At 38.6% G+C, this 22,691-nt stretch overlaps 1 protein-coding gene across 1 annotated transcript in view; it reads left to right on the forward strand.

Moving 5' to 3' along the window:
• The window catches only part of Gpc3 (glypican 3), a 417,341-nt gene that overhangs the window by 284,753 nt on the left and 109,897 nt on the right, over nucleotides 1-22,691 (forward strand). Inside the window, exons 5-6 of the mRNA XM_027432108.2 lie at nucleotides 11,368-11,501; nucleotides 19,326-19,451. Of these exons, the coding sequence (XP_027287909.1) occupies nucleotides 11,368-11,501; nucleotides 19,326-19,451 (260 nt within the window). The remainder of the gene's footprint in view (nucleotides 1-11,367; nucleotides 11,502-19,325; nucleotides 19,452-22,691) is intronic.

Genomic DNA, 22,691 nt, shown 5'->3' on the forward strand with positions numbered 1-22,691 from the left:
TTTGTTCAAGGTTTGGGGCTCTCAAGATACATTCCAGACAAAAGCATCATCATTCCTCACTACAAATAAAAATGGGCCCCACTTTTTATATGAATGTTCTGTTGATGTATATGAATTATATATGACAGGTTCCACTACAGTGTTTTCAAACATATGCATAATATATTTTGATCATGTTCTCTGTCCCTATTATCATTCTCTTGTACCTTTCCTAATTCCTTTAATCACTTCCTTCTCCTCAACTAGTCCTCCTTCTACTTCCATTTGGTTTTATGTGTATAAACAAATCCCAATGAGTTTCATGAAGGTTGGTTTTAGGAGCATAGGTGGGTGTTGGTTTATGGTAGCATGTGGACCTTACCAGTAGTTATACCACTGAAGAAAATGCCTCTTCTATCCCCATCTGGAAATTCATGCACTGTAGCTGAAGTTGTGCAAATACTTGGAGAAAAATCACAAGATTTCAAGAGAATATCATCTCATTAATAGCCTGGGCAAAGAGAGAAGTCGGTCTTGGGTGTCAGGAATCATGGCTGACATTTAAGGGGCTGATCAGAAGAATAAATTGGAGATTGCAAATAGCACCTATAGAGAACAAGAGCTGAGATGATAGCAATGGCCAGCGCTGCTGTCACAGAGGGATATGCACAAGATGACACAGAAGGAGATGCACAAGATGAGTCTCTTTGTGCTATTTCTGTTCAGAGGTCACAACGCTTCTCAATTCACCTGATTTTCTCACTCCTTTCAATCATGTTCTTTTCAAAATTTATCTCAGAAGTGGTTCTGATTATAACTTTGGCTGAAACCAATCAGTGAAGGTCTATGTACAGTGGAGGGCAATCAGTAGAGACCCAAGGTATTGGTCAGTGATGATGTCTTCATTTAGATGGACGCTGGCTAATCAGTTTGGATGAAGTTACAATCAGAACAATCTTGCAACAGCACTACTGCTTACCAGGTGCACTGCTTCTTGTACAATTTTAGGAATGGTGCGTGGATGAACACAGTGGGTTTTTTATTATTTGCATACAAATGGATTATCAAAATGATCTAAGGTGTATTTTAACATTTTCCCTTTTAACTCATCGTCTAGTACCCCTTCAGCCAGTAAGAATTTAATTATACTGAACAAAATATGACTCAAATTTGACTGGTCCTGGCATCCTGGACTATGTGATGATGTCCTATAGTCTGGAAAGGCAGAGATATTACTGGGGGTTTGGTGATAAGGTTCTATGTGATAGTGAATACGTATAATTTGAATAAGTGCATGAAAAGCAAAAAACTATAAAAGTGAAGCACAGGCACAGATAAGTACCATGTATGTGACAATGAAGGGGTCCATCGGACTGTGTCCTTGTAAATTTTATTGTTGTTGTAATCTATATAGTTGTTAGTCTATATAGTCCGAACACTTATAAGATAGTGGTTTTACATTATGGTTGCAGATTGTCTTTTCATTTTCTTAATTGAATCATTTGAAGCATAAAGGCCTTTAATTTTTATATAGTCCAGTTGACACCCTCCCTTTGGTTGCCATGGCTAAGGAAATATTGCAGATTTAAGACCACAAAAATTTAGATCTGTTTCCTCCTACAGTTTTGTAGATTTTTTAACAATTAAATGTAAGCTGATATTGACTTTGAGTTCATTGTTATATACAGTATTGTTAGTTAACTTTTTGTCACTGTGCCCAAGTTCTTAAAAAATAAAAACAACTTAAAGGGAGGGATTGTTTGGTTTTGTTCATGATTTCAAAAGTTTCAGGCCATCGTGGGTGGGTAAGATGGAGTAGAGAAGCTTACATCATGGTTCCAGGAAGAGAGCAATTACCTCTAGTATAGTAGCTAGTGGGTTCAACTCCCAGCAACTCCATGGAGGCTCACAAACATCTGTAACCCTAGTCCCAAAGGATCTAAGTCGTCTTCTGGTCTTCTTGGGCACCAGAGACATGTATGCAGACAAATGTCATGCAAATGAAATAAATAAATAAATAAATATTTAAGGAATGGCTCACAACACCTGGTAGTAGGTTTTGTTGTATTGAGTGTGCTGTAGATGTCTGTGTGGTTTCCTTACAATTTTGTTGCTCCAGTCTTCCATTTCCTTGTTGCTATTCTGCTTGATGACTTTATCCATTATTCAAGGAGAGAATTGAAAACTAAACATTATTGTTTAGTTGTCTGTTTCTCCCTTAAAATTGAACAGTTTCACATAACTTGGTTTCAATAAATATGCACGTACATTGTTCTCTTCTGGATGAGTTGACACTTTTATTATTATAAAATCTTCCTTTGTCTGTCTTAACACTTTTTGTCTGTCTCGAAGTCTATCTTGTCTTATATTACTACAGCTATTCCAACTGCCATTTGGTTATGGTGAATAATATTTGTGTCTTTGCCTGTCTTTTTACTTTTAATTCAAATTTCTTTGTAAAAACATAGACGCATACTATATTTTGGGTTAAAATGATTCATCTCTGCCTTTTGACTGGCACATTCAATGCATTTGTTATTAATATAATTACTGATAAAATAGAATCTGGAGTGCTCATTTTGTGATTTTTTTTCTAAATGACTTCTATCTCATTTATTTCTTAAGCTTTTAACTGTTACCTTCTTTTTGTAACCAGTTTCCTAGTGTACACATTTGTTCCTGTCTTTTTCATACATTACTAATTTTCATTAGTACCAACCTCATTTTGGTAATTTATAAAATATTTTCTTACATATGTTCTTTTCTTCGGTTTTTCGAGACAAGGTTTCTCTGTGTAGCTTTGGAGCCTATCCTGGCACTCACTCTGGAGACCAGGCTGGCCTCAAACTCACAGAGATCCGCCTGCCTCTGCCTCCCGTGTGCTGGGATTAAAGGCGTGCGCCACCACCCGGCTTTGTGTCATTATTGTAAACTCACACCAACAAATTTGTAGTTATTGCTTATTCACACACACTTAAATCAGATAAGGGGAGTTACAAACAAAAATATATCAACTTACATAGTGAACTTTCCCAGCTGTCGCTATTTCCTCCTATATATCCATGCTGTTATCATGTATTTGTATTTCATACTGAAGGACTCCGTGGGATTCTTGGGAGTGACTATGTTTGCCAGCAACAAACTGATATTTCCTCTGTCTAGGAATATCTTAATTTCTCAGTCCTTCTGATAGATCATTTTGAAGGACATACACTTCTCAATCATTAACCTTGTTGTGGAGCTCCTTGCAATGAGTTGCTCCTTTTTTATTGTTTTCATGATTTTCTACCTGGCATGGATCTTTACTTATTATGTGATTTTTATACCAGGATACATTGGTTATTTGAAAATTATTGGTCTGAACTTTGCTCATATGCCAGACAGATGTACATATCACAAACATCATGATTACTACTGTTTGAATCAGAAAGCCTTACATAAAAAAAAAAAAGCCAAGCGGATGTCCTAATGGATGGTACAAGGCTTTGCTCCCAAAAGTATAAATTTTGACTGCATGTGAAAATGTGATCATTGGCTGGAAACATTAGTAATTGCTTTCCTTGAAGGAATGGGCTTGTACATTCAGTTCTGAGGAAATGCCTGCCAATCTTCAAGTTGGAAGACAGTTTGTGTGCCTGTCTTCCAGGTAAAAACAGCATTTCTTGACATGAATATTTAGCTTGAAGCATAACTCAGGGTACACATACTCTTGCTGAGTATTATACTAAAGTAATGTAATGGGAGTCCTTTGAGTGTAGATCCCATCTCATCACACATATAATATTCAGAAAGATGTACAGTCAAAGGTCAATTGCTTTTTACTGCTTCTCCAAGTATATTCTTAAGTGAAAATGGCTATTTTTTAAGTGTGAGTCCTTGACAGTAAAACCACAGTGACTCTTGGAGCTCAGTGCCACTGCTTTTACACATGATACAGTGCCAGCAGTTTTATTTGCCCCCCTCCCCCGACTCCATAGTTTGTACACGATGGTTGCAAATGTCATCCAGTTCACTTGAGGAAAAATTTGTGAATGTAAACAATGTTTTTCAACGCTTTAGAAACTTCAACAATACTAATGCCCTGGCCCCACCCTCACCTCATCCACTAAGCTTTCGAATAAGGGAGCTTGGAAGATTCATTACTGCTGCTAACAAATGAATATAAGCAAAATATGAACTCCGACCCTTGTGTATGGAAGGAGAAAGTACACTCTGTAGAGAATATAGTCACTTCATTTTTATGTTTTCAGCTCAGACTTTAGTCTTTCTTTCCTTCAAAAGTGGCAGGATTTCATTAACCGACTTTTCACCAAGCTGGCATGCAGCAGTGCGAACCCTACAGTGTTTTATTAGTTTTTCCATTGTTGTGTACACTGTTCTGGCAAATATAACACAGTAAGTTATCACCTAGGTTATTTCAGAGGCTTTTACATTTCCACTTTGAAAAGCTGTAATGAACAGTTTTGACTTTTAAAGAACTCATAACATTTATTTTGAATATTGAATTCCATTTTCTTTATTTAAACTGAGAATGCTTGAATTCAAGATACCTCTATAACTTAGCTTGAATGGTAATACTATTCTTAAATGTTCTCTTAGAGCAAACATAATAACCAATTGTTTCTATTTTAATGTGTCTATTTGTTCTTTGGGAATTTCATACAGTATATTTTGATCATATTCTTTCCCTTCCTATAATTCTTCCTAGGTCCTCCCCCTCCTTCCTACCCTCCCAACTTCATGTTTGTTTCTGTCTCTTAAGCAAAACCAGTAAATTATTTGTACCTCTAAGATAAAGGGGAAGACAGCTATTGCCTCCTCCCTCCCATATTCTGATGTTCAAACCCAGTTTTTCATGCTACAACAGTGGCCAGCTGCTGAGATATATCACCCACCGCCATAACTTTGTTTCTTAATTACAATTATAATCTCTTCCATGACAGTTTTTTAAATAAAGGAACCCAGGATGTAACCATGGATGTCTTAGAATTTGCTATGTAGACAAAGCAGGCTTCAAACTCAGAGAGATCCACCTGCTTCTGCCTCCTGAGTGCTTAGATTAAAGGCATAAACCTCTATAACAATGAGTTATAGATAAAATTTTTAAATAAAAGTATTATTGCAAAATAAAGTACAAACGTATATATTCTTACACAAATAAACTGAAAGTTCTATACTTCAAAGTAATTATCAAATGATGATAGCCAGGCACATACACACCTATAATGCCAGTATTTATGAAGCTAAAGCAGGAGAAACGATGAGTTGAAGGCTAGCATAGAACACACAGATGATGAGGCCCCACTCCCAGGGTTTCTGATAAAATGTGTCTGAGTTTAGGCCTCCAGATTTGCATTTCACGAAAGTGCTCAATTAGACTGCTGATGCTACTTGTTTTAGGAACACAATTTTGAGTCCCTGGATGTGGGTCTTGTTTCTTGTATTAGACCTCACCCTAAGTCTATTGAATGTGCTTCTATGTAACTAAGATTGCTAAGCAATTTCTATTTATATTAAAGTTTAAGAAGAACACTAGAAGCTATTTAAGAGACAACACCACCAGCACACCAAGACATAGTTTATAAATGTAAGAACCCCTCTGTACAGCATTAGCAATAGCTCTGTATTGCCAGACCAATCCAAGACTATGGCCCACTGAGACAGGCTGCCAAAGATATGTAGGCTCAACTACACAACGAGTTAGTACAGATAGGAGAGGCATTACCCTTTGGGCCATTGCTTTACTTCATCCTCATCTTGCAGCCGGACTTGACAGACATTGCTTTTGTCTCAATTTTAAAGATGCTGAAACTAAGAGGTTTCAAGGAAATTAAATATTTTGTCTGATGTTTTCAAATGCTCAGACAATGAGCTGTTACTAACAACCCAGGTGTCCTGATTCCAAGTTGTTCCTTTCACTCTAATACAGTGATATACTTCAAATTAAAAGCAAACTTATCTGTAGGACTTTCAGTTTCTTTACCCCAAGGTCCTAATTTCAAGAGATGACTTGTATAAAATGTTCGAGTAATGTCACCTGATTTCTTAACATAGCTTGATACACTGCAAATTATTAGGGAGCTTTTATTTTAATGGCCTGGCAATTAATAATGAGTCCCAGCAAAATGTCTGTGAGGTAGAAAAAAAAAACACATTGTCACCAGGTCTGTTCATTATCCTCTCTGCTCTATACCCAGATCAGTCAATACTTAATTAATAATGATGTGCTTCCTCAAGTACAAGGTTATAAATTAATTTAATGCTCATGTGCACATTTTCTGTACAGAAAGTGAGTGGAAAATGCCTGCCATGCCCATCTCATTGCATGAAAATGTATGTAACAATTACACACATATAATAAGAATGGTTTGCTTAGCCAAATGTTTGTTCGCTTCTGTTCATCAGTATTCATTTGAGCTACTGCCATGCAGTTTGTGGAAGCAGTGCAATCAGTTGAGTAGTGTGGCAGATTTAAATCAGTAATAAAAGCCCTGGGGAAATTAACAAGACAAAACATTAACCACAGACTAAACATTAACATACATTAGCATTTTTATTATACCTGTAGAATTGTTAAATGGATATGGTTACTACTATTAAAAAGTTGATAATTTCAATGTATATTTTGTTTGAAAACTTTTCAGATTTAATTAAACAAAATTGTATAACAACATGGTATATGGTTTAATAGAACAAAGCTCAATGTTGTATTTTAACTAGAAACTTTTAGAATTAATTCTCACACCTTGGTCCAAATGAATTTCGTGGGCAGTATTTGTTCAAAGTAGTTCAAAAGAGCCCAGTTCGTTTTTAATTTGCATAATCCTACAGGAAAATTTATTTTGAGTTCTTGGAGCTTCTAATAAGTCAGCCAATAAACAGGCTCAAGTTATAACAAATATTTAGGAACATTTTTCAGAAAATGTTCTTTGAGAGCACAGTTATTAGATGGGGGCCAGCAGAAAAGCTGTAATGTAAGTCACAACAAGTGCAAATACCCTCCAGAGGCTCAAGAGTCTTGGTGGCCTCAGGGGCAACTCCTGAGAGGGGAACTGGGCTGATCCCTGGGTTCACAAATATAGCCCTCACCCCTGGCAAACAGTCAAGTTTCCGAGAGCAGTACAATATGTCCATGGTGCAAGTGTGAATTACATCAAAGCAAATATTTTACCTGGTTTTAAAACCCTTTATAGTGATGAGGGGCTGGAGAGATGACTCAGCAATTAAGAGCACATGCTGTTCTTTCACATGTATCCCTAGCATCTCCATTGAGTGGTTCACAACCTTCTGAAACTCTGGCCTCAGTGGATCTGACCTCCATGATTGCCACCATCTATTTCCTCATACCCACAATCACAAACACACACACACACACACACACACACACACACACACACACCCCTACATGCATAATGGTTACAACAGTAAATCATTAAAAACATCCTTTCCTAATGACAAGGATGTCACTTAAGAAAATAACAAAAATCAGGAAAGTCACTGAAATCTTCTCCTGGCTCTTTTCTGATGAAATGGGTCATAAAACCTGGAAAGTTCCTGCTCCTTCGTGTCCTCCTCACCCCTTCTCTTCTCCCTTTCTCATTCTCCTAGCTCCCCCAGGAAGGTTGAGTCCGGGGAAGAATAGAGGAGAGCAAGATAAGAGATACCATAATAGAGGGAGCCAGTATAGGTTTAAAGAGAAATCAGGCACTAGGGAAATGTCTGTAGATCTACAAGGATGACACCACCTAACCATCTAAGCAACAGAGGAGAGGCCACCTTAAATGTCCTCCCCTGGTAATAAGATTGATGACTAATTTATATGCCATCCTATAGCCTTTATCCAGCAGATGGTGGAAGTAGAAGCAGATACCCACATCTAAATACTGAGCTGAACTCTGGAATCCAGTTGCAGAGAAGGAGGAGTGATGAGCAAAGGGGTCAAGACCAGGCTGGTGAAACCCACAGAAACAGCTGACCTGAACAAGGGGGAGCTCATGGTCCCCAGGTTGATAGCTGGGAAACCAGCATAGGACTGATCCAGACCCCCTGAATGTGGGTGTCAGTGAGGAGACCTTGGAAATCTATGCATCCTCTTGTACTTATCCCTAGTGTAGGAATGGAATTTGGGAGCCCATTCCACATAGAGGGATACTTCCTCAGCATAGACACATGGAGGAGGGTCTAGGCTCTATCCCAAAGGATGTGACAGACTCTGAAGATCTCCATGGAAGGTCTCACCCTCCCTGGAGAGCAGAAAGGGGATAGGTATAGTGTTAGTGGGGGGCAGGGGAAGAGGAGAGGGAGAGGGAACTGGGATTGACATATAAAACAATCTTGTCTCCAATTTAAATTTTTTAAATGGAAGAAAAAAATCTAGACTCTGTTGGAGAAGAATAGTGCTAACATGGCCAGAATGACTTGCTGCCTGGAGTGTGGTCCTAGGCAATGCCTTCTTAGTTGTAAAGCCTTGTAACATTTGAGAGTGCTATTGCTTTTCCTGCCCTAGGTTCTGGCACATAAATAAAGGCACCATTAGGAATCATGGTTCAGAAAAAAACAAAAAGGTTTTAAATTCCTAGGCTTTTGATAGAGACACTCACATAGCCAATAAATTTACTCCAACTAACAAAATTTAAAGGTGGCAGCATTCTTGACCAGGTACATTACTCAGTGGAAGGAAATTGGACTGCATTTCTTATTTAAGACTTTCAAACTCCTGGGCAGGCTATTGATTTCTAAAACACCACTTGAGAGTCTGGCTTCTTTAGTGAGTGCAGCTGAAGAGTGAGACTAAGGTCCTACAGCGGAGTTTGGGGCATCTCAATTGTGAATCGGAAAGGCATCTTCAGTGGGGCGTGCACCTCTGTAAATTATGCTTTCTGCTAGTGTCTAGTCTCAAAATAAGCTCATGCTATTTGCTTTCAGATTTGGGTGTGCAGGTGAAAGATGTGTTGAGTGGACCCTAAGTGAGAGTGGGCTACCTCTGACCAATACTTTGTGTGAGAGAAGAACTGGCTTCATGGTAGATTGCTGGAAGAAAATACAGCCTGACTGATAAGGCACGGCACATTTCATGTAGGAGCTGGAGGTGTTGGCAAGGTGCCATCGTTTGTCCCTTACCCCACACAGTGCCTTGGAAAGTCTTGATAATGCCACGTTCGGGAACTTGGGAAGGAAGATGAGACTACTTACTTACTAACTGGCTACTTTGTCCTTTGTCCTTAGCCATCCTACTTTTGCGTCAGCTGGTCCACTTTGTAGTAGGCTGGGATACCGGGTGATAGAAGATATGTAAAGTCATGCTCTGCTTCAGTAAGAATTCACTGCTACAGAGGCTTGATTTTCCATCAGAAGGGTCATCTTACAGCTATGTTTTCAACTAGATAACATACTGTGGTAGATTTTTTTGGGGGGGGGGTATTGTATGTGACCCGTGCACCTGAATTCGATAATATTTTGAACTTGGTAAAACAGACCTTCACATTCATCTATGCTCATGTCATAATATATAGACACTTAAAGAACAAAAATAATGTTCATTATCTGAAATTTACCTTCATTTAAAAAAATAATAACACATGTATTAGCGTATGGATGTAAAGTTATAATGTAGTCTTCCAGTTATTTTTGTTTGCATTATATGCTGTGGAATTGAATAGAACTTGTGTCCTAAGTACAGCTAGGCAGCTCCTAGCCTAAAACCCCCCACCGAACTGCCCAGGTAGGATGGATTCAGAGACTGCAGATTCTTTATGTAAAGCTAAAGTCAGACCAAGTCACATTGCATAGACACATGTGAAAATGTCAATATCTTGCATTCCAAAGTTAGATGGGATATTTTCCAGGGTCTTCATTCCTTTTCCACATTAGAATAAATGACAGAGGGTGGCTAGTTTGAACATAAAATGATAGGTTCTGTCTTTCATAAATGGGGGTAATTCTGCTGCTCTTTTAAGATAATTTCTAACTCACGAATTTACATTGGAACCCCGCCAAAGCTATGCAAACTAAATGCTATGTGTACCTCTATGTATTCATAGATTACCTGGTAAGTGCTATTCGGCCATCTTGAAACATCCAGAAGCCAGATGACCACACAGAGTCAATGGCTTATGGATAGATTTGTATTTGGTGCCTGATACTGTAATAGAAAATTCCTTCAATTCACTTAAGTTATTTTGCGTAGCAGTGTCTAAAGCCTACTTTAAACTGTGTGAAGGTATAGAGGTGACACACATACAACCCCTATCCTCATAAGATGTTGCCAATGCTTTACCTGAACTTTGCAGCCTATATATCCACCTGAGCAGATACGTTATTGAAGGTTGGTCCTTTTTCTTTCCAAAACAATATGTAAGCAAATGAAAAGCAGTCATCGTGTTCAAGGGAGGTGGGATTGTGGTAAGATTTATATTCAGAATAATGAGTTCAAAGACAATCAAGTGGATCCACTGCCTGTTTGCTTAGCCTCCTTGAGTTTCAGTTTCTTCATCTATAGAGGTGATAGTATTTAACACCGTGTCTGCCACAAGGAGCCACATAAAACAACTTCCACACTTATTTATATGTGGAAGTTGTTTTAGTCATTGGTCTGCAAGTAATTTAACCACAAAAATAAGTTAGAATGGAACTAAGCAAGCAAGCTGGTATCGTTTCTTCTTTAATCTTTGCCATGTAGGTGTGAGAGAGATGTGCAATGTATCTTTTTGAATGGATTCCTGAGAAGTAGAAGAAAGGAGGGAGCAGGCCCTCCTATCCTAAGTGCCTGTGCTCTTTTCAGAAAATCCTGCAACTATTTAGTTGGTTCACAGATGATGACACTGACTATAGGTTGGTCGGTATGCTTGCTTCCATTTGGGTCTTTTTAAGGAAATACCCGATGAGTAACTACACTGCCAATTTTTCAAAACACTTTAACTTGAGTCTAGTAAGGACCCTCTTAAGAATGGGGTGCACTCTGTGTATGGAAGGCTGCTCTTCTATCAAGAGGCTACTCAGCACCACCTCTCCAAGCACTCCCATCTCCTATAGCAGATTGTCTCAAATTTCTAAATTGCCTTTTGTGAGCTTCAGCATACATACAAACAGCAACTGCCACTGAAAGATACCAGTAGAGTGAGGCCTGTGTAGAGAGGCCTCTCCAATGTTTTCCCTTTCATCTTAAGAACCTGAGTGGACTGTACTCAGAATGGGTAGAGAACTTCTCATCAGCCTTCTGCCTTCCTCTCTACTTCTGCTAAGCCTTATTACCTGTTTTGACTCCATTAATGACTCTGTTCTGCTTTTTGAAAGGAAATTGTGGGAGGAAATTGCAGTGCATCTCAAATCTGTTTCTGCCATCATAGCTGTGGAAGCATTGTACTATTATATTACATTTCTTTTTTTCAGATTGGCAAGTTGTGTGCCCACTCCCAGCAACGCCAATATAGATCTGCTTATTATCCTGAAGATCTGTTTATTGACAAGAAGGTATTAAAAGTTGCTCATGTGGAACATGAAGAAACCTTGTCCAGCCGAAGAAGGTGAGAGAATTTTCCCTTCCACATTAGCCATTGTGTTTTCATGCCAAAAATCACTGGAGCCAAGTTTCTTTTATACATGTTATTTAGTTCTTCTGAGGAGAATGCTTAATTAAAATCTACAATTTGTCTGTATTAAAGAAAAATGATATTATAACTAAGTCATATTTAAGTGTAAACTTTCCAGGTATAAATATCTAGTTCAGAAACACAGGGTAGAATGAACTCTCCTATTCAGGACCCTTTATTGATTAAATAAAGTATTTTCTGCTTACAAGGAGATCTTAGAATTCAATGATCAGTTTACAGTTATTCTCATTATTATAAGAGGAACTTTACCAAAGAGAAGGTAGCAAGACACTCTCAACATGCTCACATGAGGTATTTTACACAAAACTGACTGTATGTTTCATAGTTCTTTTTGTTTGTTTGATTTTTGAGACAGGGTTTCTCTGTGTAACAGCCCTAGTTGTCCGGGAACTAGCTCTGTATACCAGGCTGGCTTTAAACTCACAGAGATCCACCTGTTTCTGCCTCGAGAGTGCTGGGATTAAAGGTGTGCGCTATCAACACCTGGCTCATAGTTCTTAAAAAAGTAGTCAGAAGCCAAAATGCAGGTTCTAATTCCCTTTATTCCCATCCAACCCCTAGCCCTACTCAGGTCCTCTCCAACCCTGTTCCAGCTTCTGGGTTAGAATTAAGAGGTAGTAATCATCTGAGAAGCCCAGCACAAGTCTTAAGAGAACTGTGTTACCCAAAGAATTACATATGTAGCCAAGCCAACTTGAGTCTTTTGTTGTTTTCTTTTTGTTCTTCTTGTTGAATTTTAGGGAGTTTTGAGAGACTGGCCTACAGGTAGAAAATTAATATGAGTGACATCTTAGATATGGGCTATTTTGTTTTGTTTTTGAAATGGAGTCTTTCTATATATTCCTTGCTGCCCTGGAACTCAATGTGTAGATCAGGCTGGCCTCAAACCACAGAAATCCACCTGCTTCTGCCTTTTGAGTACTGGAATTTAAAGGCTGAGCCATCATGTCTTTTTGTTTCATAGTCCATTGTTCTCCTTTGTTTTGATTCTTGGTCCTCTGAACCACTTGAGGGATTCACTCAGTCTGTGCAGGGCATTGGTTTTTAACTAGTATAAATGTTCCCACATTTGACTGAGTGAATTATATATGCATATGTCTATCATTATTCAGCTCAACAGTAATGTAACGGACCCCCGGTAGTGCTGAATGTATGCTGAAAAGTGAAAACACAAACACACAATTTCTAGGTCAATCTGGTGGAAATAGACTTAACTACAAGCAAAAGCTAGAGAATTTTAGAGTACAGAGGCAACTTTCGGAAAGACACAATCTCCACTGAGCAGATCTCCAGGAAAGGCTACGCAGAAGTGCTTTCATGATTTGCAACAGTCACATATAGAGCTTTCTTAAAATAAACACAGTAAAGCAGCCCCATCTTCAAATTGCCCTGTTGCTATGCACAATTTTTTATGTATCAGTTAAAGGTTAAAAATATAAAATTAAATGAAATTAACTTGTCAATCCAGAGACATTTATAAGTGGGAGGTTTACGGGAGCCCCTGCTGCATGGCTTCTGGCTATTTTGGCCTCTGTGTGACCTATTCCTGTTCACTTTCCTCTGGATAACTGTTGGTCTGGATCTTGATTTCCAGGGAAAGAAGAAGCTGATAAAGAAGGTGTTTCCCTCTAGACACTCAGATATGATATTTTGTTTGGAGTCATTTTTTGAACCTGTAGGCAACTTCCAAATAGATGAAATGATAGTAAGAGAAAATGACCAAAGCTTTAGATTTGGATTAATGGCAGGATTCTTTTGGGTGAATGTTATTAGAAGAACTTCTTTTGAAAGAATGTTAGTACCTTTACACGTTTCTCACAGTACAACATTTCACAAAATGGGCACAAAAGTGGATGTGTGTTCAACACCCATGCCCAAGGTCTATCAATGGTTAAAAACATAAATTGGAAAGGAACACTGTTGTAGTACTCAATGTAGTACTCAGCTTGCAGGAAAGCTGTCTCAGTCTGATTATAAATTGAAAAGCTCTTTGCTTTTATTAAAGTAACAGCACACAAAGAAACACCGGAAGCATTCAGAAATCATCTGTTTGTTTTGTCTGCCCCCAACTGGGTACTTTGCAATATACAACTAGTTTTAGAAATAGCTTAGCTCAATTTAAAGGCAATTTTATACTTGACCGGTGGTCTGTGTATGGGATTCATGTTTTCTTTGAGGAACACATGTTGAAAATATCTGTTGTGAAATTTAGAACACTGACAGCAGAATGCCATGCACTCAGAATACATCAAAGCAGAAACATTATGTTTGTATCAGCCCTTTCTACCTCTTGTGTTTTAGCACATTTGGGTTGTCAGTCTCTCTCTGTTTTGCTCTTCTGAATTTCTCCATCACTTCACTTGTAATACTGTATGCCTGGTCCTTTTCATAGCCCAGATACTGTTTGGCAGAACACATGAGTAATTCCTTTCCCCTTTCAAATCCAGAATTGGTAGGTGAATAGTCCAAAGCACCTATACACCAAACTTCTGCCCCAACCTCTAACCTGTGATAAAGTTACAGTCCCTCCCCCTAGTGGAGCTCCCTCTAAGTATTATAGCTTCCAGCTTCCTGTAATTCCCCTGACTTAGTCTGAAGGGGCAATGGATTAGCTAATACAATAAGTTACATAGAGAAAAAAAGTGCACAATGATCTCTGCCTGATCCGAAATCAAGGCTAATTGTTGCCTCCTCTCAGACCACCACTTCTTTAAGGTGTGCTAGGCAGCATTGTAAGTTCAAGGATATCTCTCAGCCTCTGATAGTAGCAATAAAATATATCTTGAATGTGTCAATAAACAAGTTTCAGGTCTGGTAGATGTTATCTTGCTCACACATAGGACTTTACAGTCAAGAGTTGCCAAACCAATCTATATGCTCAGCCTGTAAGATGTGGGTTCTGGCCTGGCGATGGTGGTGCACGCCTTTAATACCAGCACTTGGGAGGCAGAGCAGGCAGATCTCTGAGAGTTCAAGGTCAACCTGGTCTACAGAGCAAGTTCCAGGACAGCCAGGGCTACACGGAGAAACCCTGTCTCGAAAAATCAAAAGAAAAAAAGATGTAGGTTCTGATGAGAAGAAGACCCCTACCCAGTCCAGGCAAGGAGACAGACATATAAATAAATAATATATTGAAATTGAGTTCCCTGACAGAGCTATTTACAAAAGAGTGGCAGTATCACAGATGATGGAAAACTTAGCAGCCTTCCTGGGAGTATCAAGAATTAGGCATGATCTCACATCATTCCAATTTGAGTTAGTTTGGTTGTTGTACTTTTCGGTCTTTTCAAATTCAAACAAAACAAAACAACTGAGCCCATATTACTTTACAGTAAGAAAAAAGAAACCTTAATAATAATTGAAAAGTTCAGGACCTGCAGTCAGGAATGACAGGCTGTGTTCTACATGCAGTGGTTTCCAATTAGCACTGCTTTGATGACTGCCCAAGGAGATCAATGTGAGAAAGTGAAGGCAACCCCTCCTCTACATCTGAAAATGGGGATGCCCTCTCTGGAATGATGGATGCCCATTTGGGAAAATCACACGCATCCAGCTCCAATACTTCCAAATGGATCATGCAAAGGAATCCCATCCTTTAGTTCCATATTTTATACACTAAATGTACACCTCTATGAAAAGACCCTTTCTGAAGCAGACTGCCATAAGCAAATGTTGGGTTTGTCACAAGAGAGAACCAGAAACTGCACTCTTTCTATGTCAATGATATATAGTATAATAATATTTACATATATGTATAGATATGAATAAGGCGTGATTAGAATCTAAGAACATTCCTTTCAAGTCAAATTATTTCTCCAGTCACAGGTTGCCTTAGTTCACAGTTAGAGATTCTTTTGTTGTCCGTCATACAGTACCAACATAAAGACAAAAATCTGAGAAATTACCATGCCACCTAGTTTCAAGTGTGTTTCTTTATAAGGAAAAAATAGAAATATTCAACTTGCTGTCTTCTAAAATTATATGCATGGAGATGCTATAACTCTTTATTTAAGAAAGCATAAGAAATAAAATTTGCTTAGCTCCCATGCTAGAACAAGTTTGAGGAGAGATGACAGGAAAAGACAAAGAGGAGGAGAAATGAGAGGCACAGCCAACTCCAACTCCATAGGAGGTAAACTACTCCTGTCACACTCTGCTGCCATGGTGTCAGAGGACATTATCACCTGTAGTCACTGTCCTTTGAAAACTCATTGACTCTCCAACAGTTTACAGTCTTTTTTCTGCCTTCAAAAGTAGTATGACTGCATTTATTTACAAGAGTCAAAGTTTTCCTTGGAAACCGAGAATTATTTTCCCATGGTAATTCAGAAGATTTTGCATAAAGTAATGACCCTGTACTCTAACAGTGTCCTTTGGGGCTCCGAGGGATTGGCCAGTGTGCTATCTGTGCTGGAGATCTGGTCTTAGTTTTCTGAAGGACTGATAACATTTTGTTGCACAAGGCTAGAGGCTTATTGAAGAGTCAGATGTTTCTGTGGTACTGGGTCAAGAACTCAGGACCTTGTATATTCTAGGTAAGTGCTCTGCCACTAAACCACATTCCCTGTTTCTGTTTCATCATTCTGAGATCCCAATAGAAACAAATATGTCTTAATTCTACTCAGAATCAAGATAATATACCCTGAGAACCAGAAATAACCTAATAATAAAACCTACCAAGGCCAGAAGGTAGTATACACAAAATCAACACATTATCTCTGCCTAGTGGGTTTATGAATGGGTCATCTTTTTCTCCTCCCCCTTCTCTTATTCTGTATTTTAAATTACTCATGGTGAACATGTGTTTCTTTTACAATGATAAAAAAGTCAAAAGACTTTATTTTAAAAGATGAAGGAAGAGATGGGCAGAGCTAAAGTTGAAGCTCTTGCTGTAATCTTAGCTACTCAGCAAACAAAGGCAGCAGGATCACAAGTTTAAGATCTGCCTAGAGAACTTAATGAGACTCTCTCAAAGAGTCAAGAGCTGGGCATGTAGCTCAATAGTAGAACACTTGCAATCTCCAGTGCCCAGCCTAAAATTCTAATTCTGGAGTGAACTTGTACTTACCAATACCCACCACAAAAGATGGTGAAATCTTAATCATGATACACAAATGTGTTATCTGGAAGTTGAATTGTAAAAATTGTATCCTGCACACACAAATTTATATAGAATATAATATATTTCAGATGTAACATATTTTATCCTTCAGATTCATGATATTGGGAGGATGGGTCATGACTTGTGTTATGAAGCCATGGCCACTAATTTGTGTGGGTACTATTATGGTGATGGGAGTTTACGTGGTAAACACCCAATGCATTGTCTCATTGAATCATCATAGCAACCTTGTGATTTAGATCCTATAATTATTTTCACTTTATGACAAAGGTAATCAGAATCTGCCTAAGGTTGCAATGCTGGGTAAGTGAAAGTGAACTGGCATTTAAAATTCAGCTGAGTCAGACTCCAGAACTAGAGTTCTCAGCCACTACTCACAGCAGATTTAAAGGGACTCTTCTGAGAACCCAACCACAATGATAACATAATTGCTGAATGAAATTGTGTTCTAAGTTGACAATGACTAATTCTAAAGTTTTTTAAAAAACTCAGTCTCTTATGCCTATCCCTTGTTGAAGGAGGTAATGAATGCTATGTGAAGCAGGATGACTTTTGTTTCTCTGAGTTACTTTAAGTTTCAAAGCATTTCCCTTAGTTCTAGAATGTGATGCTCCAGACTGTGTAATATTATCTGCATTCTTTGCAAGTTCCCTAGATTTTTATCTTGACCTTTCCAGGCAATATTCTACTACACTGAAGCAGGAGGTCTTAGGTTTATTTCAGTCCTCATTCCTTTGACTTTAGGTAGAATCCCAGTTGGTTCTTTCTCAACTTGTCAGTTATTTTTATGATCAGCTAAGAAAGCTGCAAGGGTTGAAAGGCAGGAGAAATTTAGTTTCCCTTTCCTTTCAACTTCTAGGGATATCAAAGTGGAAGGACTCAATATGGCTTCCATTTTTCTTGTCCTGTTCCATGTTCATGAGAGTGTGTGTAGAGGTAGGAGGAAGCCTAAGGGAAACTCTTTCATTAAAAAGAAGGCCATCATTTCCCCTAAACTAATGCCCACATTCCATTTCCTTGTGTAGTAGGGGGAATTACTCAGCCTCAGCCTTTAGTCTTTCAGCTTCCACTCTTGGGAACTGGATTATTACCTTGTAAAACAGAACATCTCTCCTATTAGCCGTTAATTGAACCCATCTTTCTCTTCTTGAGAAACTGTAATGTTGACTTTTATTTTCAGAGCTCTGTATTGAGCTTCTTCTCTTTGGAGATTGACGGTGCTCAGATGCCAGGCATAGGCTGGGAGGTGAGCATGGACACAGCAGGAAGCAAGTATTGGAGTAGCGGGCATTATATATGTCGCAATAACCTTTTCTGGTTGTTCTGTCCATCACCCTGGCTTTCCAGTGACCTAAGCTTTTGTAGACATGTACTGAAAACTATTTCTTCTGATCACACACACACACACACACACACACACACACACACACACACACACACACACACACACACACACGGTAGTTTTATGGTAAACAGAAAATAGCATGAACTCTAAGATCTTTTCAACCAGCCTTCCAGTCCTAGATGGATCTGAGAATACCTCCTAGAAGGCATTGCTAGGCTCATGACTTCTACTGTCCTTCAAATGGCAGTCACATTTGTGGCTCCTCCAAAGGTGTGTGCATCAGAACACTCCATTCTTAGCCTGCAGACTCTGTTGAGTAATTGCTTCCCTGCTAGAAAATTCCCTGAGCAGTATAGAATGTGAAGAGCAATGCTGCTTTCTATCAGGGCACTACTTTGAAAATAAAGTATATTTTAGTTTTCTTTATTATTGGACATGCATTATAGAAATATTTAAATGTTTCATAAATATATTCATGTATCCAGTCTGATAACTTAACGTTGTATACGCATGTATAACTGAATATAAGATAACAAGGAAAAGTCTTGCTATAATTTTCTCCTGTGTGTTTATACACATTTGCATATTATATGTGCTTTCTTATCATAAACAGCATAGAAATGAAAGCAAGTAAATAATAATATGTACTACTACAGCCATCTCCCCTTTGCTCCGCCTCACAGGAAAAGCAACATGCAGACAAAGAACAAAGCAACCTTCCCCCTCTTAGCAGATGTGAGTGAGTCTCCCTGGCTGTATAATCAAGAGAATTTCATAGAGCTTATAGTATTCTGAGCACCCCACCATTTGGATCTGCAGCCATTATCCAAAGCCTATATGAAAAGGGGCCATCTCTAGGGTAATAGCATTGTAAATTACAATCAATGCACTCAATTACACTCAGAAACCAAAAGATATGTAGTATTCCAGTGTGCCTCATAATCAGCACCTTTGAGAAAGTAGGTAACAGCATTCTGAACAAAAAAAAAAAGGAGCTGCTGATCGTGTGAGAAAATGGATGTTGGAATTAAATCATTGTCCTGATAGGAATAGCAACTTCTATGGAAGGCAACTTTCTCCCACCCCAGTGTAATTCTATTGACTTTTTAAAATGCTAAATTGTGTCCTTGTAGCTAAGAATGTTTTTAAAAATCATTTGTTGCTCTAATCAGCCTGGCAGAGCTTTTCTGTCATGCTGATAAGGAAATGAAACTGTCCTCATACTGTGCTTACTTGCCTCTGACGCGCAGATGTTTTCTTTTCCTTTCAGGGAACTGATTCAGAAGTTGAAGTCTTTCATCAGCTTCTACAGTGCTTTGCCTGGCTACATCTGCAGCCACAGCCCGGTGGCCGAAAATGATACCCTGTGCTGGAATGGACAAGAACTTGTGGAGAGGTAATCTTTTGTGAAAGTTAGTTATAGCAACATTTCAGGACTAGACATCCTATCTGAAGATTGGGTAAATTCCCTTCCTTCGTTAACTTCATAAGAAAAAGTTCTCCACAAAACAAAGCTGTAAGCATTTCTGATGATCCAAATGTTATGTATAACTGGTAGCTCTCAGAGAATTTGCTAGCTGTGAAAGCCCATGCAGAACTACATATTCAGGCATACTTCACAAAGTATAAAGCGTATGGTGATTTTTTTGTCTCTGGTTGCTTTCAACTTGTCACTATGTGGACTATCGTTCATTCTATTTGAAACAATCATATTCATGCTAACTGCTCTCGATTATTGAGAGTTAACTGTGCATTAAACACCATGCTAAGTAATTTGTATATATTAGCTTTCTTTGCAACAATCCTACAAAATGAATACTAAAGATGAAGAAGAAGGGGAGGGAAAGTGGAGTACCGTTTCCCTGAACAAGTTTACTGAAATGTTTGCTCATTTGAGAGTTTTTAGTGTAACCTATACTAATTGTCACATCAATTGTTAGAAAGAATTTGCTCATTACTGACAAAAAAACCAGAATATATTCATTTATTGTGCAAATATTTGTGGAACATCTTGTTAAGTGCCAGACATGTTGAGTTGAACAAAACAGACAAGTGTTCCTGTCCTCGTACAGTTTTTTTTTTCTAGCAGGCTAATGGTTCTTCATCTCCATTGCACTGCACAAAGAGGACTAGCTTGCAATTATAGGATGAAGTCAACAGGGTAGAATGCTGAGGAGCCTACAGCATTGTTTTAAAGATGTGCAAATTTTGTAAGCATAGCAACGAGGAGAGTATAGAAGACACTTGACACAGCATTCTGAGTCTTTTCAGGGACTAGTTGTTTAGCTTATGAACGGTGGCCTAGTCTCCCTAGACCAGTGGCCCTCAATCTGTGCATCACAATACCTACGGGGTCACACATTAGGTATTTACATTATGATCCATGACAGTAGCAAAATTACAGTCATGAAGTAGCAATGAAAATAATTTTATGGTTGGAGGGGCACCACAACATGAAGAATTGTATTCAAGGGTAGCAGAATTAGGAAGGGTGAGAACCACTGTCTCTCTGTATCTTTCTTTGTTCTGTCCTTTATACCCTCGGCATTTATATTTTTCTTTGTTTTTGTTTATTTTATGCATTTTGAGAACTTCATGTCTCATTCCTGTTTCCCTCCTCTTCCGCTATCTCCTCCTGTGTCCCTCTCCCACTCCCCAGTTTTTATTTCTTTGACTATTTGCTTGATTAGCTTAGGTTTATTAATTTTTGTTTTATGTTTATGGATATTTTGCCTGCATGTATGTCTGCGTACCACATATATGCCTGGTACCTGCAGAAGCCAGAAGAGGGAGCCAGATCTCCTGGAACTGGGGTTGCAGATGGTTGTGAGCTGCTGTGTAGGTGCTGGGAACTGAAGTTAGGTCCTCTGCAAGAACAGCAAGTTCTCTTAACCACCTAGCCACCTCTCCAGCCCCTTCTTTAATTATTATGTTACACACACACACACACACACACACACACAGAGAGAGAGAGAGAGAGAGAGAGAGAGAGAGAGAGAGAGAGAGAGAGAGAGAGAGAAAGAGAGAGAGAGACAGAGACAGAGACACAGAGACAGAGACAGAGACAGAGATTCATATACTGTTTGTTAACCTGATCTGGTGCAATAGGCCTATGAGCAGGGATAATCTGCATGTTGAGACAGAAGGTTCAAAGTTCAAGACCTGCCTGAGTTTCAGAGATACTACATGTTAGATACAAAGCTAGATACTATGGATGCAAGGTGCATGTTATATCCTTTGAAGAGTTCACATTCCAGTAGGCTCTGACCTACTGGCGAATAGGATGTGTAATATAGTATAATGGACAGAGGATTGTTCTGGCGTCAAGTGAACTTGTGTTTGCATCTTACTTCTTTGTCTTGCCTTGGGAGAGTCCCAGAATGTGTTAAACATTTTACAGGGTTGCTTTGACTCTTAAGTGAGATCAGATATAGAAGACTGGTACATACTGGAAGCTCAATTCATGTCACATCTCTTTTTGTCTTCCTTTCCTCACTAACTCCTTTCTTCACAATACAAGATAAAACGCATGCCCCCAAACAGCTTGTTTATCATCTAAGTGATTTTACTGACAGGAGACGCAAGAATGAGATTGCATGCCACCCTAGATGATGTACTGAACTTGTATGGAGATAGACTCCCTTGGAGAAAATGTGAGGCTGGAGGAATTAATGGCTCCATGCAGCTTCCCCGCTCTGGAGAAATAATGTATATTTGTCATCCTGAATGGCACTAAGAGTACTAAGTAGAATGAAATGTACTTAACGGTTATGGCATATTTTTTAATTGTCAGGAAAAGACAGTGGGTACTGGTTTTATAAAAAGCTTTTACTTTTAACACACACACACACACACACACACACACACACACACACACGCACGCACGCACGCACGCACGCTATAGTACTTAGAAAATTCCCACAAGTCAAATACAGATCTTATATAAACTTGATGAGCAAACACCCTAGTGACTTGTCCCACTGATATAATATTGTAAAAAGAAAGAAAAACATTTCTTAAATATTAAAGTAATATATATGCTAACAATGCTCCTATATTAAATCAGACATTTTAATTTATAATATATTTTGTAATGTGCTCATTCATTCATTTTACTCTAATGTTTGAACACATCCTATGTATCAAGCCTCCCATGTGTTGCTTTCTTCATTATAATTGTTAGAGTACATGAATGTAGCTACATCAGCTATGTCTTCTAATGCTTTAAGACAATAATCAAAATGCCTAGTTTTAGGTTTCTCAAAATAATGCTTTCCCAAGCAAAGGCATTTGAATCATCAGAAATTTTATTGTGTTCTGCTTATATTAACTACTTCATAGTTGGTAGACATCTGTGAAGGACACTTCCCTGGAACCAAGAAAATAAACAATTCCAGAGGTTTTTTTTAAGCTTTCGGTTGGGTTTCTGAACATGTGTATGTTTCCTTAGCCTTCTCCACTGCTGTTGTTGTTTATTCTGAGCAGTAGAATGAATAGTATGATCCAGATCCTGATGCATTTGAATGAGTGTGCAAATTAATCAAACACACTTTTGTGGAGTTAGTGTGTTCTTGAGACAGGGTTTCACTGTGTAGTGCTGGCTGGCCTGGCACTCTGTAGATCAGGGTGGGCTTCA

This window comes from Cricetulus griseus, chromosome X, assembly GCF_003668045.3.
Source record: "Cricetulus griseus strain 17A/GY chromosome X, alternate assembly CriGri-PICRH-1.0, whole genome shotgun sequence".
Taxonomy (NCBI): Eukaryota; Metazoa; Chordata; class Mammalia; order Rodentia; family Cricetidae; genus Cricetulus; species Cricetulus griseus.